This window comes from Pristiophorus japonicus, chromosome 1 (assembly GCF_044704955.1).
Source record: "Pristiophorus japonicus isolate sPriJap1 chromosome 1, sPriJap1.hap1, whole genome shotgun sequence".
Lineage (NCBI taxonomy): Eukaryota > Metazoa > Chordata > Chondrichthyes > Pristiophoridae > Pristiophorus > Pristiophorus japonicus.
Genome location: NC_091977.1, coordinates 196866495 through 196889419, shown reverse-complemented (window position 1 = coordinate 196889419; position 22925 = coordinate 196866495). Strand labels below are relative to the sequence as shown.

At 42.8% G+C, this 22925-nt stretch overlaps 1 protein-coding gene across 1 annotated transcript in view; it reads right to left on the bottom strand.

Moving 5' to 3' along the window:
• arhgef28a (Rho guanine nucleotide exchange factor (GEF) 28a) overlaps window positions 1-22925 on the bottom strand; it is a 484332-nt gene that overhangs the window by 122899 nt on the left and 338508 nt on the right. Inside the window, exons 29-31 of the mRNA XM_070876112.1 lie at window positions 17533-17715; window positions 17204-17341; window positions 10195-10346 (exon numbers count right to left, since the gene is read on the bottom strand). Coding sequence (XP_070732213.1) covers window positions 10195-10346; window positions 17204-17341; window positions 17533-17715 — 473 coding nt within the window. The remainder of the gene's footprint in view (window positions 1-10194; window positions 10347-17203; window positions 17342-17532; window positions 17716-22925) is intronic.

Sequence of the window (22925 nt, the reverse complement as noted above, 5' to 3'; positions counted from 1 at the left end):
AAGCGGGTCTTCTGACTGAGCATACTCCATCATGCTGCCATTTATTACAAAGTGGGGCTTTTTTTCCTCTAGAAAACAGAAGGCTGAGGGGTGACCTGATAGAGGTCTTTAAAGTTCTAGAGGGGTTCGATAGGATAGACGTAGAGTATAAGTTTCCACTTGTGGGGATTCCAAAGCTAGGAGCCCATCAATAAAAGACAGTTACTAATATCCAATAAGGGATTAAGGAGAAATTTATTTGCTCAGAGGGTGGTTAAAATGTGGAATTTTCTACCAATTTGAGTAGTTGAGACGAATAGCATAGATGCATTGAAGGGGAAGCTACATGAGGGAGGAAGGAATAGAAAGAAAAGTTGATAGGGTTCAATGAAGTAAGATGGGAAGAGGCTCGAGGGGAGCATAAACACTGGCATAGATCTGTTGGGTCGAAAGGTCGGTTTCTGTGCTGTAAAATTCTATATAATTATGTCATGTCAGTAAGTTTGTAATGTTTGTAGCTCCACACTGTGGATGTGGACGTATTGTGTACTGCAAGTGCAGGGTTAATAATAAACAGAATCAGGCAGATTTCCGGAGGCTTCCGAGAGAGCTGCCTGCCATGTTAGGAGCTGTGTGTGCTGTGCTCTGTGAATATATCACATTTGGCGATTGAGATGGGATATTTTTCGGATGATTTAAAGCTTAAATTTTGTTGGGGAAGGATTCAGCCAGCCGACAGAGAGACTTTGGAAATTTCTGTCTTTGGAAAAAGCTACAAAATCCGAGGTAAAATACAGCACACGGTGTGAACAGATAGAGATTAAAATGGCAGGTGTAATCGGACATTTGGGGGAATATAGACACGACCGGGAACGTTTTAAAGCGTATGTGGATCGGCTAGTAATGTATTTCACTGCAAATAACATAATCAAAGTTCCAGACAATGCAGTCCAGAACCGGGCTGTGTTGGAACATAAGAAAGCGATCTTCTTATCGGAGGTGGGTCCGACATTGTACGAAACCCTTGTAAATCTGCTTGTGCCTGACGAGCCAAAGGACACAACGCTGAAAGAGATTTTAACGAAGCTGGAGCAGCACTATAACCCCAAACCGTTAGAAATTGCTGAAAGCTATCGTTTCGGAGTTCGGAATCAAAAAGCTGATGATTGTATCAGGGGTTACATCGAAGCATTAAAAAAGCTATCGATGCACTGTAATTTTGGAAACTTTCAAAACCGAGCATTGCGGGATTGTTTTGTTTGTGGGGTGAAAAATGATGCGATCAGAAGAAAGTTATTGACGACAGATGACTTGACTTTTGAGATTGCTTGTCAGACAGCGAGGTCGATGGGCATAGCTGAACAAAATATTCCCGAGAATTAAATAATGATTACGGCCGTCAGTCAACCGAGGTAAATCACCTGCAGGTTCAAAGTAAAAGACGGTGGGGGCCCAAAGTCTCAGAAACTAGAAATTCTAACAGAGCATCGAAGTCGTGTTATAGGTGCCTGGGACAACACATTGCTCAAAGTTGTCCATACATGAAGGCAGAGTGTTTCTTCTGCAGGAAGACTGGGCATCTTGCAAAAGCATGTCGACTGAAGGGTAAACCAGCTTTTAAAGCTATGAATCCAGCGTTCAAAGCTATGAGTAGAAATCCAAAGAGACTACATAGCATGGAAGAACAACAACAGGACGAGGAGATGTTAAGAGTTACACGTCATCAGGAGCACGAGGTTAACGGACAGCGATTCTGAAAGCATCAAAATCTACACAGATGTTGCGGGATTCAAGATACCAATGGAAATTGACACGGGTGCATCTGTGAGTGTAGTACCGGAGTCACTGTATCTCGACAAATTGTGTAATTTTCAACTGGAGAAATTCAAGATAGAGCTGCGAGGCTACGTGGGAGAGAAAATTCCTGTGATAAGTCGTATCATCGTACCGGTGAAATATAAAGATCAATTTCAGAACTTGCCTCTAATAATAGTGAAAGGAGACAAGTCTGCCTTACTAGGAAGACATTGGTTGAGCTCACTGAAGCTGGATTGGAGTAAGATTTTCTGTGTGGAAGCGAGATTTTCATCAACGGATGAGGTTATCAAGAAGTATCTGAAGATGTTCTGCGAAACGGGCAGTCCGATCCAAGGCTTCAAGGCGAGTGTCAGGGTACAGAAGGACGCTAGATCGATTTACTACAAGTCACGTTCCATACCATATGCACTCAAGGAGAAAGTTGAGCAAGAACTCAAAAGACTAGAGACTGAGAACATTATTTGTAAGATAGATCGATGTAATTGGGCTACACCCATTGTTGTTGTACCTAAGTCTGATGGTAAGGTAAGATTGTATGGTGATTATAAAGTAACCGTAAACCAGGTTCTAAAGGGTAATGTCCCCAATACATTGCCGAATATAGAAGATTTGTTCACAACACTGACAGGTGGTCAGATCTTCTCAAAACTGGATCTTACGAATGCCTACTTACAGCTTGAACTAGATGAGGAGTCCAAGTCATGTTTGACTATAAATACTCATCTAGGCCTATATCTATTTAATAGGCTACCGTTTGGAGTGTCTTCCGTTCCTGCCATATTCCAAGGGGTGATGAACCAGATTTTGCAAGGTATTGAAGGGGTAGTATGTTATTTGGATGACATACTAATTTCAGCACCAAATAGGCAAATTCATAATAACATATTGAATGAAGTCCTCAAATGGCTAGAGAAGCAGAGTACGAGTGGCTGCTCGTAAGTGTGAGTTATTTAAAAACTCAGTGAAGTACTTAGGGTACAGAGTAGACAAAGATGGTTTACATCCAACCATGGAAAAATTGGATGCAATTAGAAATGCACCCACTCCAGGAATGTCACTGAACTTTGTTCATTCTTGTGTCTTTTGAATTATTATGGGAAGTTCCTACCAAATTTGCCTACAGTATTACATCCACTGAATGAACTTTTGAAAAAACAGATCCATTGGAAGGGGTCAAAAGAATGCAATTCAGCATTCAAGGAGTGTAAAAGCAAATTGGTAGAGAGCACCATGTCAGTTCATTATGACGTCTCTAAGGCGATTAAGCTAGCATGTGATGCCTCTCCATATGGAGTTGGGGCAGTAATCTCTCATGTATTTAGTGGGGAGGAGAGACCAATTGCTTTTGATTCACGCACTCTCAGTGCCAGTGAGAGTAATTATGCGCAAATTGAAAGGGAAGCTTTGGCATTAATTTTTGGGGTCAAGAAGTTTCACAAGTACTTGTATGGTCGTAAGTTTACCATCGTTACGAACCATAAGCCCCTAACTGCAATCCTCCACCCAAAGTCCCCAATTCCAACATTAGCTGCAGCCTGAATGCAGAGATGGGCTTTGATTTTGTCAGCATATACATATGATATTGAATAGAGACGATCAGCTGATCACAGTAATGCTGATGCAATGTCTAGATTGCCTTCCCCATCACAAGTTACACTCGATAGGGAAGAAGTGTTCTATTTTTCATACACTGATGAACTGCCAGTCACAGCTGAAGAGATTGGTAGAGCAACCAAATGTGACCCAGTGATGTCAAAGGTGTATGAGTATATTGCAAATGGATGGCCAAACCAGGTAACAGACAAAGATACACATCCATTCTTCATTCGTAGGAATGAATTATCAGTCAATAAAGATTGTATCATGTGGGGTGCAAGAGTGGTTACACCAAATAAATTCGGGTCCAAATTATTAGGAGACCTCCATGACCAGCACCTGGGAATGTGCTTGACCAAGAGTTTTGCACGCAGTTATTTATGGTGGCCAGGTCTTGATAAAGATATAGAGTATATTGTGAGTCAGTGTACGACATGTCAATCGGTAAGTAAGCAACCGCCGCCAGTACCATTACAGCCATGGAAATGGCCTCCTAGGGTGTGGCAAAGGCTACATATTGATTTTTCTGAGTTAGAAGGACAACAATTGTTCATTGTGATTGATAGCCATTCGAAGTTCCCAATGTGGAAAATAACAAGTAAAACATTGAACATTTTACAAAAATTATTTTCTTCATTTGGCCTCCCTGAACAAATTGTTTCGGATAATGGACCACAATTTCGTTCAGAAGAATTTGCACAATTCACAAGCAAAAATGGTGTGAAACATACCAAGGTTCCACCATACCATCCTGCTTCGAATGGTGCAGCAGAGCGCACTGTACAAATTGTAAAACGTGCTCTCATAAAACAAATGTTAGATCCAAATCCAAGGAAATGACAGTTGTCATTGGATCACAAATTGGCTAATTTTTTGATTACATATCAAAATACTCATCATACAACTACTGGTAGAACACCAGCAGAGTTGTTTCTCAAACGACAGCCACAAACCAGATTCTCATTGTTAAAGCCAAATTTGGCACAGTCCGTAGAAGAGACACAATTAAGACAGAAAGAGAATCATGATAGAGGTAGAGTAAAAGAGAGAAGTGTGAAATTAAACCAGGTGGTGAGAGTGAAGAACCATCACCATAAATGGTTAAAGTGGTTACCAGGAAGAGTGGTGAAGATATGTGGTCCTCGCACATATTTGGTAAAGATGTTTGAGAATGGACAGGTTAGGTTTGTTCATATTGATCATATTTTACCGACAGACATGGAACGAGTTGAAGGTGGGAATGATTCAATTATTTCTGACTCATCAGATAGTTTTGATATACCAGTAGCAAATCCTAAATCCAATGTACTGGAAACAAATCCAGGAGAGAATCAGAATGAAAGTCTGAGTTCGAGTCAGGAAAACAAAAAGCCTGAAGTTAGAGTGAGTTCAAATGAAAATCAAGGAAATTCCGTGGAGGAAAACGTTCCTCAGGATGAGCCTCAAATGAGTGTGAAATCGACACCATGTTTGGAAGGTTCTGTTCGAGAGTGAAGGTATCCTCTTCGAAACAGAAAACAAGTGGTAAAGTAAAATTTGTAAATATGGAAAAAAAAATAAGTTTATATCCTGTGTTATGTATAAACATGAATGTATGATGTTTGTTATGATGGCTTCTTCATTAAGGAGGGAGAAGTGTAATGTCTGTAAGCTTGTAATGTTTGTAGCTCCACACTGTGGATGTGGACGTATTGTGTACTGCAAGTGCAGGGTTAATATTAAACAGGACCAGGCAAATTTCCGGAGGCTTCCGAGAGAGCTGCCTGCCATGTTAGAAGCTGTATGTGCTGTGCTCTGTAAAACATAGAAACATAGAAAATAGGTGCAGGAGTCGGCCATTCGAGCCTGCACCGCCATTCAATGAGTTCATGGCTGAACATGAAACTTCAGTACCCCATTCCTGCTTTCTCGCCATAACCCTTAATCCCCCTAGTAGTAAGGGCTACATCTAACTCCTTTTTGAATATATTTAGTGAATTGGCCTCAACAACTTTCTGTGGTAGAGAATTCCACAGGTTCACCACTCTCTGGGTGAAGAAGTTTCTCCTCATCTCGGTCCTAAATGGCTTACCCCTTTTCTTTAGACTGTGCCCCCTGGTTCTGGACTTCCCCAACATTGGGAACATTCTTCCTGCATCTAACCTGTCTAAACCCATCAGAATTTTAAACGTTTCGATGAGATCCCTTCTCATTCTTCTGAACTCCAGTGAATACAAGCCCAGTTTATCCAGTCTTTCTTGATATGTCAGTCCCGCTTGTAGTAACACCTCATTGCACCTGTACTCAAATCCCCTCACGATGCAGGCCAACATGCCATTTGCTTTCTTAACCGCCTGCTGTATCTGCATGCCAACCTTCAATGACTGATGTACCATGACACCCAGGTCTCGTTGCAGCTCCCCTTTTCCTCATCTGTCACCATTCAGATAATAGTCTGTCTCTCTGTTTTTACTACCAAAGTGAATAACCTCACATTTATCCACATTATACTTCATCTGCCATGCATTTGCCCACTCACCTAACCTATCCAAGTCTCTCTGCAGCCTCATAGCATCCTCCTCGCAGCTCACACTGCCACCCAATTTAGTGTCATCCGCAAATTTGGAGATACTACATTTAATCCCCTTGTCTAAATCATTAATGTACAATGTAAACAGCTGGGGCCCCAGCACAGAACCTTGCGGTACCCCACTAGTCACTGCCTGCCATTCTGAAAAGTACCCATTTACTCCTACTCTTTGCTTCCTGTCTGCCAACCAGTTCTCAATCCACGTCAGCACACTACCCCCAATCCCATGTGCTTTAACTTTGCACATAAATCTCTTGTGTGGGACCTTGTCGAAAGCCTTCTGAAAGTCCAAATACACCACATCAACTGTTTCTCCCTTGTCCACTCTACTGGAAACATCCTCAAAAAATTCCAGAAGATTTGTCAAGCATGATTTCCCTTTCACAAATCCATGCTGACTTGGACCTATCATGTCACCTCTTTCCAAATGCGCTGCTATGACATCCTTAATAATTGATTCCATCATTTTACCCACTACCGATGTCAGGCTGGCCGGTCTATAATTCCCTGTTTTTTCTCTCACTCCTTTTTTAAAAAGTGGGGTTACATTGGCTACCCTTCACTCCATAGGAACTGATCCAGAGTCAATGGAATGTTGGAAAATGACTGTCAATGCATCCGCTATTTCCAAGGCCACCTCCTTAAGTACTCTGTGATGCAGTCCATCAGGCCCTGGGGATTTATCGGCCTTCAATCCCATCAACTTCCCCAACACAATTTCCTGACTAATAAGGATTTCCCTCAGTTCCTCCTTCTTACTAGACCCTCTGACCCCTTTTATATCTGGAAGGTTGTTTGTGTCCTCCTTAGTGAATACCGAACCAAAGTATTGTTCAATTGGTCTGCCATTTTTTTGTTCCCAATTATGACTTCCCCTGATTCTGACTGCAGGGGACCTACGTTTGTCTTTACTAACCGTTTTTTCTTTACATATCTATAGAAGCTTTTGCAGTCCGTCTTAATGTTCCCTGCAAGCTTCCTCTCGTACTCTATTTTCCCTGCCCTAATCAAACCCTTTGTCCTCCTCTGCTGAGTTCTAAATTTCTCCCAGTCCCTGGGTTCGCTGCTATTTCTGGCCAATTTGTATGCCACTTTCTTGGCTTTAATACTATCCCTGATTGCCCTCGATAGTCACGGTTGAGCCACCTTCTCTTTTTTATTTTTATGCCAGACAGGGATGTACAATTGTTGTAGTTCATCCATGCGGTCTCTAAATGTCTGCCATTGCCCATCCACTGTCAACCCCTTAAGTATCATTCACCAATCTATCCTAGCCAATTCACACCTCATACCTTCAAAGTTACCCTTCTTTAAGTTCTGGACCATGGTCTCTGAATTAACTGTTTCATTTTCCATCCTAATGTAGAATTCCACCATATTATGGTCACTCTTCACCAAGGGGCCTCGCACAACGAGATTGCTAATTAATCCTCTCTCATTACACAACACCCAGTCTAAGATGGCCTCCCCCCTAGTTGGTTCCTCGACATATTGGTCTAGAAAACCATCCCTTATGCATTCCAGGAAATCCTCCTCCACCGTATTGCTTCCAGTTTGGTTAGCCCAATCTATATGCATATTAAAGTCACCCATGATAACTGCTGCACCTTTATTGCATGCACCCCTAATTTCCTGTTTGATGCCCTCCCCAACATCACTACTACTGTTTGGAGGTCTGTACACAACTCCCACTAACGTTTTTTGCCCTTTGGTGTTCTGCAGCTCTACCCATATAGATTCCACATCATCCAAGCTAATGTCCTTCCTAACTATTGCATTAATGTCCTCTTTAACCAGCAATGCTACCCCACCTCCTTGTCCTTTTATTCTATCCTTCCTGAATGTTGAATACCCTTGGATGTTGAGTTCCCAGCTCTGATCATCCTGGAGCCATGTTTCTGTAATCCCAATCACATCATATCTGTTAACATCTATTTGCACAGTTAATTCATCCACCTTATTACAGATACTCCTTGCATTAAGACACAAAGCCTTCAGGCTTGTTTTTTTAACACCCTTTGTCCCTTTAGAATTATGATGTAGTGTATGTAATGAATATATCACAAATTACAGTACAGTAGATGCATCATAATTAATCTTGGCTTGGGACAGTTTCTCACTAGTGGCTTTTAGCCAAGTGATGTTTATTACAGACTTTTTTTTTATTTATTCATGGGATGTGGGTGTTGCTGGCCAGGTCAGCATTTATTGCCCATTCCTAATTGCCCTTGAGAAGATGATGGTGAGTCGCCTTCTTGAATTGCTGCAATCCGTAGGGTGAAGGTACTCCCACAGTGCTGTTAGGGTGGGAGTTCCAGGATCTTGACCGAGCGCCGATGAAGGAACGGCGATATAGTTCCAAGTCAGAATGACTTGGAGGGGAATGTGGAAGTGGCGGTGTTCCCATGCGCCTGCTGCCCTTGTCTTCTAGGTGGTAGAGACTGTAGATTTGGGAGATGCTGCCAGAGAAGCCTTGGTGAGTTGCTGCAGTGCATCGTGTAGATGGTACACACTGCAGCCACGGTACACTGTTGGTGGAAGGAGTGAGTGTTTAAGGTGGTGGATGGGGTGCCAATCAAGTGCGCTACTTTGTCCTCGATGGTGTCAAGCTTCTTGAGTTTTGGTGGAGCTGCACTCATCCAGGCAAGTGGAGAGTATTCCATCACACTCCTGACTTGCGCTTTTTAGATGGCAGAAAGGCTTTGGGGAGTCAGGAGGTGAGACACTTGCTGCAGAATACCCAGCCTCTAACCTGCTCTTGTTGCCACAGTATTTATGTGGCTGGCCCAGTTAAGTTTCTGGTCAATGGTGACCCCCAGGATGTTGATGGTGGGGGATTCAGTGACGGTAATGCCGTTGAATGTCAAAGCACGGTGGTTAGAATCTCGCTTGTTGAAGATAATCATTGTCTGGCACTTGTATGGTGTGAATGTTACTTGCCACTTATCAGCCCAAGCCTGAATGCCATTCAGATCTTGCTGCATGTGGGCATGGACTGCTTCATTATCTGAGAAGTTGCGAATGAACTGAACACCATGCAGGCATCAGAGAACATCCTCATTTCTGACCTTATGATGGAAGTACGTTCATTGATGAAGCAGCTGAAGATGGTTGAGTCTAGGACACTGGCCTGAGGAACTCCTGCAGCGATGTCCTGGGGCTGTGATGATTACCCCCCAATAACCACAATCTTCTTCCTTTGTGCTGCCTGCAACCTGAAATCATTGAAATGAACTGGCAGCACGAAGTTGGTGTGCTGCCTGCATTACATTGAACAAGTGCAGGTTAATTGCACAACTTGATCCCTAAGCTCGTTTTCGGGGGCTATCGAATTTTGACCATATAGTTGGCCCCCCAGGCTCCATGGTGTGCACCTAAGTTTCTCACAAACACAAAAAGCTTGGAAACGTCTGTCTGCATGTGCAATCTATCAATGTTCCCTGGCAATCATTCTAAAGAGCCTAGTATGCCAGTTTGTGGGATTAAGTCTTTGGATTCATTTTACCAAATTTTATGATCTGCAATGCGAAATCCCAAGAAAAACGAAATTCTTATCCTGAGCTGTTGATGATTTACTAGACATGGGAAACATTCAAATGCAGACTGACTAATTAGACTGAATTGTACTCAGGAGATAAAAGAAGTAAACATGGAACTAGTGGAAAAATAACCATTGCAAGCCAGAATCCATTTATGAATTTAACAGACATCTTCCATTTTTGGCAAGTCTCAGTGACTTAATTTTTTTGCCATGATTTTTGATACCACTTTGAATTTAGAAGCTTCCTTTTGATTAAACACAGTTCTAAATAAATTCTTTTGTGCAACAGTATAAATAGCAAAACCAAATTTAGACAGAAAAAATAATCTACAGAGGTAAAATAGCTCAGATTGTAAACAACTTATATTTCATAATAGGCTACAATGCTGGAATATCCAAGGGAAATATCATTTCAAGAGAACTGCAAACATGCCAGAAAACCAAAATTCCAGCTTTCGGCTTTGGTCCAAATCTCATCAATAACAAACGGCTCTGTAAAGACTCATGGGAGGGAGTGGGGGAGGGGGGTGGGGGTGGGGGGGGGGGGAAACAGAAATGTAATTCTCCAGCACGAAAAGGAAATACCAGTGTTACTGTCACTGACAAGGCCGGCAGTCTGACTGCTCACCGAGATTCTCAATGTAATTGTTTCTTAATCAGGATTGATCTGCATTCATGTGTATCTATTTACCTTTCGTATACTGCTATCTGATCTAGGTCTGTTCAGTTCACTGTCTGTCTGCAAGAGCGGAGGGTCAAAGCCACACCATGCACCTCCCGTCTGTCTCATCACAGAATTTGTGACCGGTAACTGCGAGCCTGGGTTCTTAGTGTCAGATGCATCTAATAGGAAGATACAAGAAAAGTAACATTTTATTGTTCATGTTAACACACTGATACATGCCAACCAGAGCTGTCTAAAGCTGCTTTTGTACAATGTGGAAAAACCTACTGCATGGTACTGCATAGTTCCCAATGCATGGATAATGCACCTACTTCAAAATAAATCTGCTCAATTCATTACGGTCAGCCACCCAGTTAAAAATAGCATCTTTCTATTATGGTGACCTCTGGGTTGCAATCAGGGACCAGTGGTGGTAACTTTCACTATATAAAAGCAACTAAACAGAACGAAACAAACTTGTTTGAAAGTTATTACTTCTTCCTGACCAATTCTTGAGAATAAAGACAGATGAGACTGCATGAACATGACTATTGTGGTTACACAGCAGACCCCAATGAATGCTGCCTGCAGTGGTTTGTGGTGACTAAGGGTTTTGTGAGGGCAGAGCGTGCTTTCACACACTACCAGTTAAAACTGTTATAAATCTCATTATGTACTAACACAACAAAAGTCTGTGCCTTCTTTGAAGTAACGAGCTTATCTATTAAAACCTAATTTACTATATACACAGAAACCCCAGGTTTGCCAAACAAGTATGGGACTAATGGACATTCCTGTTACAATCGGGTACTATGAAAGGAAGGACAGAGGTGAAGAGAAGAAAATGACTCCGAAGAAAATAACATATTTGTACAATACATCATGTTTCTGGCTGGGCTTGATGGTGGTTGCAGTGGGGAGGTGGTGGGGGGAGAAATGTTGAAACTAATAGATTTTTCACTAAAACTGGCCATGAGTATTGGCTAATAACTTGAGCATTGAAATATGCAAACGCACAAACATTTCCTTTGTGGTTTTATGTTTTAGTTTTGAAAATATGCCTCATTAAGAACCAAAAGTACTGATGTCCTTGAAAACATCATGTCTATTCCTCACCTGCAAACATTTCAATCAACTGTTTAACAAATGGTGCAGCACATTTATAAGGTCGTCAATGTATAGTCTTCAGTTGAAACGGGGTTATATCTCCAAGTTTGCAGATCACACTAAACTGGGTGGTGGTGTGATTTGTGAGGAGGACACTAAGAGGCTGCAGGGTGACTTGGACAGGTTAGGCGAGTGGGCAAATACATGGCAGATGCAGTATAATGTGGATAAATGTGAGGTTATCCACTTTGGGGGCAAAAACACGAAGGCAGAATATTATCTGAATGGCGGAAAATTAGGAAAAGGGGAGGTGCAGCGAGACCTGGGTGTCATGGTTCATCAATCATTGAAAGTTGGCATGCAGGTACAGCAGGCGGTGAAGAAGGCAAACGGTATGTTGGCCTTCATCGCTAGGGGATTTGAGTATAGGAGCAGGGAGGTCTTACTGCAGTTGTACAGGGCCTTGGTGAGGCCCCACCTGGAATATTGTGTTCAGTTTTGGTCTCCTAATCTGAGGAAGGACATTCTGGCTATTGAGGGAGTGCAGTGAAGGTTCACCAAACTGATTCCAGGGATGGCTGGAATGACATATGAGAAGAGACTGGATCAACTGGGCCTTTATTCACTGGAGTTTAGAAGGATGAGAGGGGATCTCAGAAACATATAAAGATTTTGACTGGACTCGACAGGCTAGATGCGGGAAGAATGTTCTCGATGTTGGGGAAGTCCAGAACCAGGGGACACAGTCTTAGGATAAGAGGCAGGCCGTTTAGGACTGAGATGAGGAGAAACTTCTTCACTCAGAGAGTTGTTAACCTGTGGAATTCCCTGCCGCAGAGAGTTGTTGAAGCCAGTTCATTGGATATATTCAAGAGGGAGTTAGATATGGCCCTTACGGTTAAGGGGATCAAGGGGAATGGATAGAAAGCAGGAAAGGGGTACTGAAGGAATGATCAGCCATGATCTTATCGAATGGCGGTGCAGGCTCGAAGGGCCGAGTGGCCTACTCCTGCACCTATTTTCTATGTTTCTATGTTAGAGACCAGAGGATAATTGGACCAGGGCAAACAGAAGTGATTCAGACCCCACTTTCATATATTCTGCACTTATTTTTATACTTCCATTATAAATTGCTGTGTCTACATTTAGAATGGAAACTATCTATGCAAGCTCGTCATGTGTAATTACAACTGCCTCCATGGGGGGTGGGGAGGACATTGCAATTTTATGTTTAGATGGACAATTTCCATTATAAATGTCGATACAGGAACTTATAATGGGAAAAAGTTGACCGGAAATGCAGACGCAAGATTCTTAATTTACAACCAGTAAAACTTCCGTGGCGTTGCTCACACGGAATGGGAGGATTCATTATTTAATAACAATTGGGGTGTTTATGCATTTTATGGGATATCAGGATCATTTTTATTTTGGCAATTTTTCTGGTACTTTGGGGATCAAATTCCACAAGTCTGTAAAAATTATATAAAAATATACTTTTTAATCCCTCGCCATTTTTCAAAGTTGAGAATACCAGCAAGATGATCTGCAAGATTTACCAACTGGAGATAGATATCTAGGGCTAGACTTTCCACTTTCTGGCTAAGGCCGAAAAAAATGGGCCTTGTTCCAGCGACATTGGACCTATCGCCCGTGCTGATCGCCGGCTCAAGGCCCATTTTTTTTTTGCGATTTTTCACTCGGCCTTAGCCCAGCGATGTCAAATGGGCGATGTAATTTCTTGGCGATCTCCTGATCAGCCAAAGAAAATGGAAGTGAATGAAAAAAAAAGCTTCCCTAGCAACGCTTTACTGCACATGTGCAGGTTGATTTTTTTTTCGGGTTGATGCTTCTTCCCGCATTTTGAGAGGTCAAGGGTCTTCACACATGCTCAGAAGCTCTGGGTGGGTCTGGGAGAGAGAGAGAGAGAGAGAGAGAGAGAGAGAGAGAAGAAAGGAAACAGGTCAGAAAGTCTTATCCAAATTACAGATAAATTTAAAGAATGGAGGGAGGTGCAGGAAAGAGAAGGGCCAAACCCTTCAGCGAAGAGGCAAATGAAGCCCTCGTAAATGCAGTAAGCTCCAGGTGGGAGGATCTGACAGGGGTGGGCAGGGGAAACCTCCACCCCGTGCATATCGCAGGATTTGGTCCGAAATAGCCGACGTAGTCACATCGGCCTCCAATGAAACGTGCACACCGGACCAATGCCGCAAACGGTGGAACAGCCTACTGGCAACTGCGAGAGTAAGTTGAAATTTATATTTATGTATTATTTAATGATCTAAATAGTAACTAGAATCTGCAATGTTATTGGGTTACATTTAAACATAACTGAATTATGAATAAAGTTATGCAACCCAGCATAAAGTTAAATGTCGTAGTGCAAAATATACAACGTAATGCTAATTTGTAATAGAGCATTTAAATCTGTCAGTCTTTAATGTCTTCAATGTCTTAAATTGCCTGATCCATTTGATTATGCCATGCAATGTTATCGTATCATTTACAGAAGAAGATTTCAATGAATAATTGGGAGCAACGGAGGACAGGTGGGGGTGCTGCCATGATGCACACACTAAGCCAGTACGAGGAGCTCCCGGTGTCCTTGGTGGGGCCAGAAAGCTGTTCGGTCACATCCCGTGGTGTGGCCGAACCCACCCTTGAGACATGTGAGTAATGAGAAATGTGCATTGTGAATAATGAAAAATGTGCATTGTGCAATGTGTGAATCATTAGTAAATATTGAAAATATCGTAGTTACGCATGTAATGTTATGCAATTATAATATAATCTGATATATAATTGTGATGTACTATAGATCTTCGAATGAGGTCATGTGAGGTCATGTTAAATCTTGTGATCACTTATGCGTATGGGGTAATGGAATACATTGTAATGTTTTCAGTTGGAGAAAAATTGTAATGTAATGATTTGAATTGTTAAACGTTGTTTACCAAATTAAAGATCAAGTGGTCGTCGAGTCGCTGGAATCCACTACCACCACCACTGAAACTTCGGCGAGATCACAGGAGACTGAGAAGGGGAGCCACTGAGGACTCCTGCTGCTGTGGTATATCAGCAGGAGGAGGAGGAGGAGATTGATGAGACGGAAGAGAAAGAGATGTTTGTGGTGGGGGGGGGGGGGGGGGGAGGGGGGAACAACCTGTGGCCATCTCGGTTGAGCTGGAAGAAGCACCGGGACCAAGCGGTGTGCAGGTGGCAACGCCAAGGCGAGTCATATTGCAAACGCCGACCTCACGAAGGTCCGGTCAGCGTGGCGAGCAATTGCCTGCCTTGGAGGGCCAGACAGAGCGCTTGATTTCCCTGTGCAGGGAGACGGTCACGATTGGTCGCGACCTTATCCAGGGGTTCGCGGGATTCTCTGTGAACTGGAGCCAGTTTCCAGCATCCTGGAGCGAGTTCTGCCAGAACTTCTCCAACTGGTCTTCTGAGCAGTCACAGACTGCTTGGGAGACGTTGGAGGTGATTCGGCAGCAGACAGCCGCAACCAATGCCCTACTGCATTCGTTGCTGGCTGGACACGGCGCTGCACCCCAAGGTGTCGTGTCTGCTCGCAGCGAGACCCCGAACACGCAAGTGAGTACGGAGAACACAGTTCCTCTAGACTCGGAAGTGGAGCTTCAGGCTTCCGCTTCCGCTCCCGCTCCGTCACCTCCACCACGGCAGGAAGTCTTGACATCCCATGATGTCTTGGTGTCGGTCTGCGTAGACCAAAACGGGCGGGTGGGGTGCGAACACGGGGTGGGACAGGATCTGGAGGGAAATGTGGCCTTAGGTAGGGAGGGGGGAGTGCTTCTCTATAGTTCACTTGTTTTAAAATGTTCACTTGTTATTACCAATTTATTATACTCTTGTTATTGTTATAAATTGGCCAATTGTATTCAATAGTTAAATGTTCACTTGTTATCATTACTTAACTGTCCACTTTCCATTCTTTCTGAAATGATAATTTGTTATGACTGAAATGGTCAATTGTTATCAAGGCTGAAATGGTCACGTTATCATTACTTAAATGGCTACTTGTTCTTTAAAATGTTCAATTTCTTCTTCTTCTAACGTTTTGGGGATTTTGAGGGAAGGGTGGGTTGGTGCAGGAGGGTGTTGTTCATTAGTTCTTTGTTTGTTAATAAAAAAAAAAATTCTAAAACTTTTGTTCCTTCTCTCTTATTTACATAAGTTTTACAACGTTACAGTTCTTCATGCAGATTTGTTTGTTTATTCTGTTTCCCCACGGAATAACATTAAATAACTTCACTACGTAAAAGCTATTTAATACATAATTCCAATATATGAGATCTATTTAGCAGAAATAAGGTGATAATACCTATTTATATTCCCTGTCCCAAATTTCTGAGAACAATTTGCATCAATTTTATTCTCTAAATAACTCAGAACAATTCTCCACCCTTCCTTCGAGGCTAAAAATGGCATCCTTGGTGCCCATTTCCCTCTCTGAGGCCCTGAAAAGCAACTATTTTTGAGCACTCATTTGGGCCTTGCATCGGCCCAGTGAAGTGCATGCTAAGTGCTGAAACTTGGGGTGGGCCTTGTGTGGGCGATCATTTGGGTGATCATCTCAGCGATCAAAGTGGAAACTTGGGGGCCTATTTTTCCAGCGATATTTTGGGCCTAGTTTCCACTTTTTGCTCAAAATGGGTGATGGAGGTCCATTTTGGGCCATAGATGGGCGGTGAAGTGGAAAGTCTAGCCCCTAGTATTAGATGAGCATTAGGAGAAGGAATGGGGATTTTGCTGGATTTTGGAAAAGTACTGTGCTTTGGTAGCAATGGTCTTGTGCTTTGGGGTGGGGGTCCTGGCATTTGACAGTACTGTAGTAACTCTGCTGATGTTTGGCAGCATGGGGGTGGGTCCTTTGATCTGGCGCTACTGTGGAGGAGGAACCCACGGTTTAGCAGAACTGTGGAAGGTGGAGTAAGTCGTCTGGCTCACTGGTGTGATTAAAACATGAAAATATGAAGTCAAGTTGTGCATGAAAACATTAATGAGAGCGGGAAAAGAGATAGATGATAGACAGACTAACCAGAACTACTATGATTTCAAAATAACATTAGGAAGTCCTAAATGATATGGAACAACAGTCATGTTGACACTATCTATTACAAATATAATATTGCTGTACGAGCCAATAAAACTCCTGTGGTCTCATATCAGTAAATGGCATATTGGCCCAGTGCAATTGCTGCAAAATAGACCTGTAACCAAACTGTGTATTACAAATTGCCCCCATTCTTTTATGGTTATAGTTTCTCACAATTTTTAACATAATACTTTAGTCAGATTACTGTTTTTTTGCAGTGTATGTTATTATTACAACTTAATTTCTCTAACTCATGAAAGTCGCTGCTGGAAGGGAAAGATTTATTGAGAAACATGCGAATTGGAAATCAGACAACCTTTCTTAAAAATCTACTCCATTTTTCTTTACAATAATATGGGTGGAGTTCCTTTTTAAATAATCTGACAACGGTACAACCATTCATATGAATGCATTAGTTCCCTGTAACCAGCTTAGACTGACTAGTAATCCAGAGGCCTGGACTATTAATCTGGGGACAAGAGTTCAAAGCACGGCAGCTGGAGAATTTGAATTCAGTTAAAATAAATCTAAAATTAAAAAGCTAGTATCAGTAATGGTGACCCTGTAACTACCGGGTTGTCGTTAAAAACCCCTCTAGTTCACTGATGTCCTTTAGGGAAGGAAATCTGCGGTCCTTACCTGGTCTGGCCTAAATGTGACTCCAGACCCACAGCAATGTGGTTGTCTCTCAACTGCCCTCTGAAATGGCCTAGCAAGCCACACAAGGGAAATTAGGGATGGGCAATACATGCTGGCCTTGCTAGCAACGCCCACATCCTGCGAATGAATTTAAAAAAAAATCCCACTTACACATAGATGATGGTGCATAATGGCTAAAGCTCCCGAACATTTCTAATTTGTGTGGCATCACTGGTTCTCCCAAACCTTCCCGTGGCTGCTGAGCAAAGCTGCATGGTTGAGATACCAGTAAAGTTTGAAGGCTTTCAGCTACAGAAAGAGAAGAAAATAAAATAAAACACAGTAACAATTTAACAGTATTGTAATTCAATTAATTTGCTAAATTTATTTTCAAACATGTGATATTTTACAATCTGAATATTTGTACAACATTTTTATGACATGTTATTCTGATATTAAATGACAAATAAGTACAATCTAAAGGATGAATATATTCCTACCCTCCCTGACTGCAGCAGTCAATAAAAATCCAGCTTGTGGAAGTTCAACGGTATCTGGTTTGAGCAAAAGCTGTGTTTCCGGTCCTACTTCTTCATAGCCATTTCTTTCAGCCATCTCTGCATAGATTCGCAGCTTCTCCTCCAAACTACTGCACACTAGCTGATCCTGTAAACTCAGCCGCTCTGTACAGAAAACATCAGCAGTCACTTATGCAAATATCTACAGTTGAATCTGCTAAGATGTGGTTCACCACAGTACAAAGAGTTATTTTTTAAATTTATTTTCCTCCTCCTAAAAGCATTGTAAAAAATGAATACCAATCAATTCTGCATATACAATATGAATAAATGAACATCGGATATTACCCACACCACCTTCAGGGCATTCTTACGAAATTATGACAATTATGAATGAGCCCAAATAGGAGATTGAGTACATTTATCTTGGTGAATACTGAAGGGAGTTGCAAAAGGCTATATAACTTCTATTTTTCTACTATTAATAATTGAAAAAACAATTTAAAATGAAATTGGAACTGTTGAACCAGAAATGATGATACATTACTAACAGTTTTATTAATCTGTTTTATGTTTGTGTCATTTTTCAATTGGTTTCACACATATATATATATATATATATATATATATAAAAAACCACATAAATAAGCTTCAACATGAAATATAAATGCCTGTGTTTATGTTTTGTGCAGTCTTGGCCTTGTACAGGATTGTAGACCTTTAAGAGATAAAATATTTATATCAGAATAGTGAATCTTCCATGGCGTCTCTCACAAATGAGTTGGGCAGAGAAGCAGTTCACCTCTCCCGTTTCGATTTTTTTCACTTGTCCTGATCTTCACACCTATCCCAGTCTCTCCTCTGACTTCCGACCATTCTCTTCCTGTGCTGCTCACTGGTGTGGCTATAGCACAGTGGCCAAGGCCGAAGAATAGCCAGTAAATTGTGGGAGCTGGTGGAGATTGTAGGAATTGGCAGGTAGAGATAGAGAAGGTCTGAAATTGACACAATAAGGCAGGAGGTCATGGCAGGATGGAGGTGCGGATGGGATCAGTAGGGGCAAAATAATACTGTTGACCTATCAGGAAAAAATGGGATGAAAATAACGGATGAAAATAGCTTGGAAGAAGTCACAAATGTGACTGTAACAGAAAAAGTGTTGCAAGGAAGCAATGAGAGGAGTGAGTTTAGTGGGCTGGAGTAGTTTGTCTTGGGCAGACGGAGCCAAGAGTTAATTCTGCTTCTGTAGAGGTGGAAGGTTCTACCAGGTCGTGATATTTTTGGAGTTCAGGGACTGCTTCAGACTTTGGCCTCAGTTGTGGATTGGGAGCGGCAGGGTGAACGCTACTTTGCCATCAGTGGGGGTTAGGAGGTGCTGGTATATGAATGTGTCCTGAAAGGAATGGGTGTTGTGTGCAATTTTGAGCTTAGCTGGAAGTATGTTAAGGGTGCCGGCATCCGATTTTGGTTTTGGCTGGCGGGGGACGGGGGGGGGGTGAGGGTTTCGATGTCCAATTTTGGTTACAATGTGTGTTCAACAGGTATGCCTTCTAATTTAAGCTTTAACATGTTTGAGGGAGGAGGGGGAACTGTGGCCTCAGTGGCAGGGTTGAGTTGGGGGCATTGTCAGTACTTGCTTTATATCTCAAGGGGGATTACACCTCATGTAATTTTTGCTTCAGTGGTTGAGACTGTGGGCCCAGAATTCAGTACTGCTGGAAAGCTGGTGTTCCCCCCACCTTTTTGTGGCCATCAGCACCAACATTTTTTCGTGGCTGGTCCACTCCATTTTCAGCCACAAAAGTGAAAAAATAGGTTCCAGCACTAATGAACCCTTCCAAAGTGGATTTTTCAACGGTGTGGCTCTTAATTTGAACGTTATAACCACTGAGAAATTAAACATGCGGGTAAGGGTTTCTAACAAGCCAGCTGCTCTGTGGCCTTTTTAAAGCCAGGGTTTGCAGCAAGGCCCCGAGGGGGGAAGGAGTTTGGAAGGAGGGCTGGTGTAAGAGGTGCAAGGAGAGCCAACAGGTTCACTGATATGGAGCTGGAGACACTGATGGACAGTATGGAGGACAGAAGAAGAATACTGTTTTTTGACGTGGGGAGACCTGGCAGACCGCCAGTACATAATGTATGGAGGGAGATTGCAGGGGAGGTGTCAGGCACCTCCATATATGTGAGGACGTACCCTTTCTGCACGGTGCTGACAGTGATGCCTTCTCCTGTGTGCCACCCTGCTTCTGACCAGGTGTACCAGGTGTCGCCCTCCCAACACTCCTCCCCTCCTCTGGGTGAACCCTGCCAAACAGGTCTCTGCAGCCCACAGGTCTCCACTAATGAGTCAGACTTGAAAGTTGCACAAAAGTCTGAAAACCTCTGAGCAGCACTCAGCAGCTTTAATGGAGCCAAAACAATGAATAAAAATATTTCAAAAGCAAAATACCACGGATGCTGGAATCTGAAATAAAAATACTAATATATAATAAAACTATTTTCCTACCAAACTGACCAAATCGTGGCAAAACTCCAGCAGTATCGTGTTCGTGCACCGACTGGAAAACCTCGTGGGGGCACTGCCTGAAGTCGTCCTCGGTTTTTTGCTGCTGAATTTCGTGGGCTTGGCCATTTTCCAGTGGCCCGCCCGCTGAAGACTTCACCGCGCCACTAACTCCTTCAGCACAGCTTCGCCCCACCAATTCCGGCGGAAGTGCGCACCGCTCAAATCCCCACCCCCACCGAGCTGAATATGGCTCGGGGAAGGAAAAACACCCGACCGTGGTGGCTGATTGATTTTGTCGATCGGCAGCCCAAAACCCCGCGGTAGCCATCCCCTTCAGGGACGGTGAATTTTGGCCCGTGCCTTTTTACTGCCTCAGCTCACTTACTGCTGTGGATCGTTTGCTCCATGTACAGCAGAAGGGTTTTCTGTTTCTGACAACAGTTCTCAGAGCTTCGCACAGCTGATTCAGGATGGGTCTCCTTTCGTTTTTCATCTTTTTGATGAATTCTTTGTTTTTTCTTTTTAGTTAATCCTGCAGTTATTTAGTTTATTAATGAATCTTGGCTGTTGGCTTACTTGCTGGTTCTGTTGTCTGTTGAGGCGCTCATGCCGTTGCTCTTTTGAAAGTGTCATTCGGCTGCAGGCCTCCTTCAGGTTACTTTATGAAGTCAGGTATTTGGCAGAATTTGTTAATGTGCTCTGTATTTTTTTTAGTTAAGCTAAACAAACTGCATGGTTCTTAAGGCTGGTTGCTATTTTTTTCTTTAGATGGCCCTGTCACTTAACGTAGTGAAATACTTTTGGAATGCTGCAGCTAGGAATGATTTTTTTAACATATGTTACATATTATAAATAGATCTAATTGTTTTTATTTCATAGAGATCACGTCACATTCCAATTGCTGCACATACCAATTTTCTCAAGACCAAGTCAGTCCCGATTCTTGTGGCATGTGGAAGATGGAAATTAAGAATATACAAACATACGAAAAGAAGGTAATATTGCTGGTTTCTAGCAGTGATGCTGGCTCGCAGTATGTTTTTTGTATATATACAACATCAAGTAAGAGAATTGCCATTTTGTTTTAAATCTTTCTTGCCAAATCTCCATCTAGGTCAATGAAAAGCATGCCAATTCATACTGAATCCTAAATGCTTTATGCTGTGGAACGATATGCTACAATTCAAACTCTCTTTATTCATGGAAATGAGCCAAGCAGAGGCCAGGCACTTCACAGAATCATAGAGATTTACAGCACGGAAGGAGGTCATTTAGGCCCATCGTGTCCGCGCCGGCCAACAAAGCTATCCAGCCTAATCCCACTTTCCAGCTCTTGATCCGTAGCCCTGTAGGTCACAGCACTTCAAGTGCACATCCAAGTACCTTTTAAATGTGGTGAGGGTATCTGCCTCTACCACGATTTCAGGCAGTGAGTTTCAGACCCCCACCACCCTCTGGGTGAAGAAACTTCCCCTCAAATTCCCTCTAACCTTTCGACCAATTACTTTAAATCTATGCCACCTGGATGTTGACCCCTCTGCCAAGGGAAATAGGTCCATCCTATCCATTTTATCTAGGGCCCTGATAATTTTATGCACCTCAATTAGGTCTCCCCTCAGCCTTCTCTGTTCCAAAGAAAACAATCCCAGCTTATCCAATCTTTCCTCATAGCTAAAATTCTCCAGTCCAGGCAACATCCTCATAAATCTCCTCTGTAGCCTCTTTAGTGCATTCACATCTTTCCTGCATTGTGGTGATCAGAACTACATGCATTACTCTAGCTATGGCCTAACTCAGGTTTTATACAGTTCAAGCATAACCTCCCTGCTCTTGTATTCTATGCCTCGGCTAAAAAAGGCAAGTATTCCGTATACCTTCTTAACCACCTTATCTACCTGGCCTGCGACCTTCAGGGATCTGTGGACATGCACTCCAAAGTCCCTTTGTTCCTCTACACTTCTGTGTCCTAATGTTTAATGTTCATTCCCTTGTCTTGTTAGCTTCCCAAAATGCATTAGTACACACTTCCCCAGATTGAATTCCATTTGCCACTGTTCTGCCCACCTGACAAGTTAAAACATAGAAACATAGAAATTGACAGTGCAGGAGACGGCCATTTCGGCCCATCGTGTCCATGCAGGCCGACAAAGAGCCGCATGGCCCTCGGTCAGCAGCCCTAAAGGTTACATATAAACATATGAACAATGACGGAAAGGCAAAGAGCACCCAGCCCAACCAGTCCACTTCACACAACTGCGACACCCCTTACACTGAAACATTCTACACTCCACCCCAACCGGAGCCATGTGACCTCCTGGGAGAATCAAAAACCAGATAAAAACCCAGGCTAATTTAGGGAGAGAAAATCTGGGAAAATTCCTCTCCGACCCATCCAGGCAATCGAAACTAGTCCAGGAGATCACCCTGACCGTTTTCTATTCCCTGCAGTACTTACCATTATATCTGCGCTGTCCAACAAAAGGTCATCCAGTCTAATCCCAATTACCAGCTCTAGGTCCGTAACGCTGCAGGTTACTGCACTTTAAGTGCCCATCCAACCATCTCTTTAAAGTGGTGAGGGTTTCTGCATCCAGCACTCTTCCAGGCAGCGAGTTCCAGATCCCCACAACCCTCTGCGTAAAGAAGCCCCTCTCAAATCCCCTCTAAACCTTCCACCAACCACCTTAAAACTATGCCCCCTCATAATAGACCCCTCCACCCATGGAAATAGATCCTTACTATCTACTATATCCTGGCCCCTCCATATTTTGTGCACCTCAATGAGGTCTCCTCTCAACCTTCTCTGTTCCAATGAGAACAAACCCAGTCTATCCAATCTGTTCTCATAACTAAGATTCTCCATTCCAGGCAG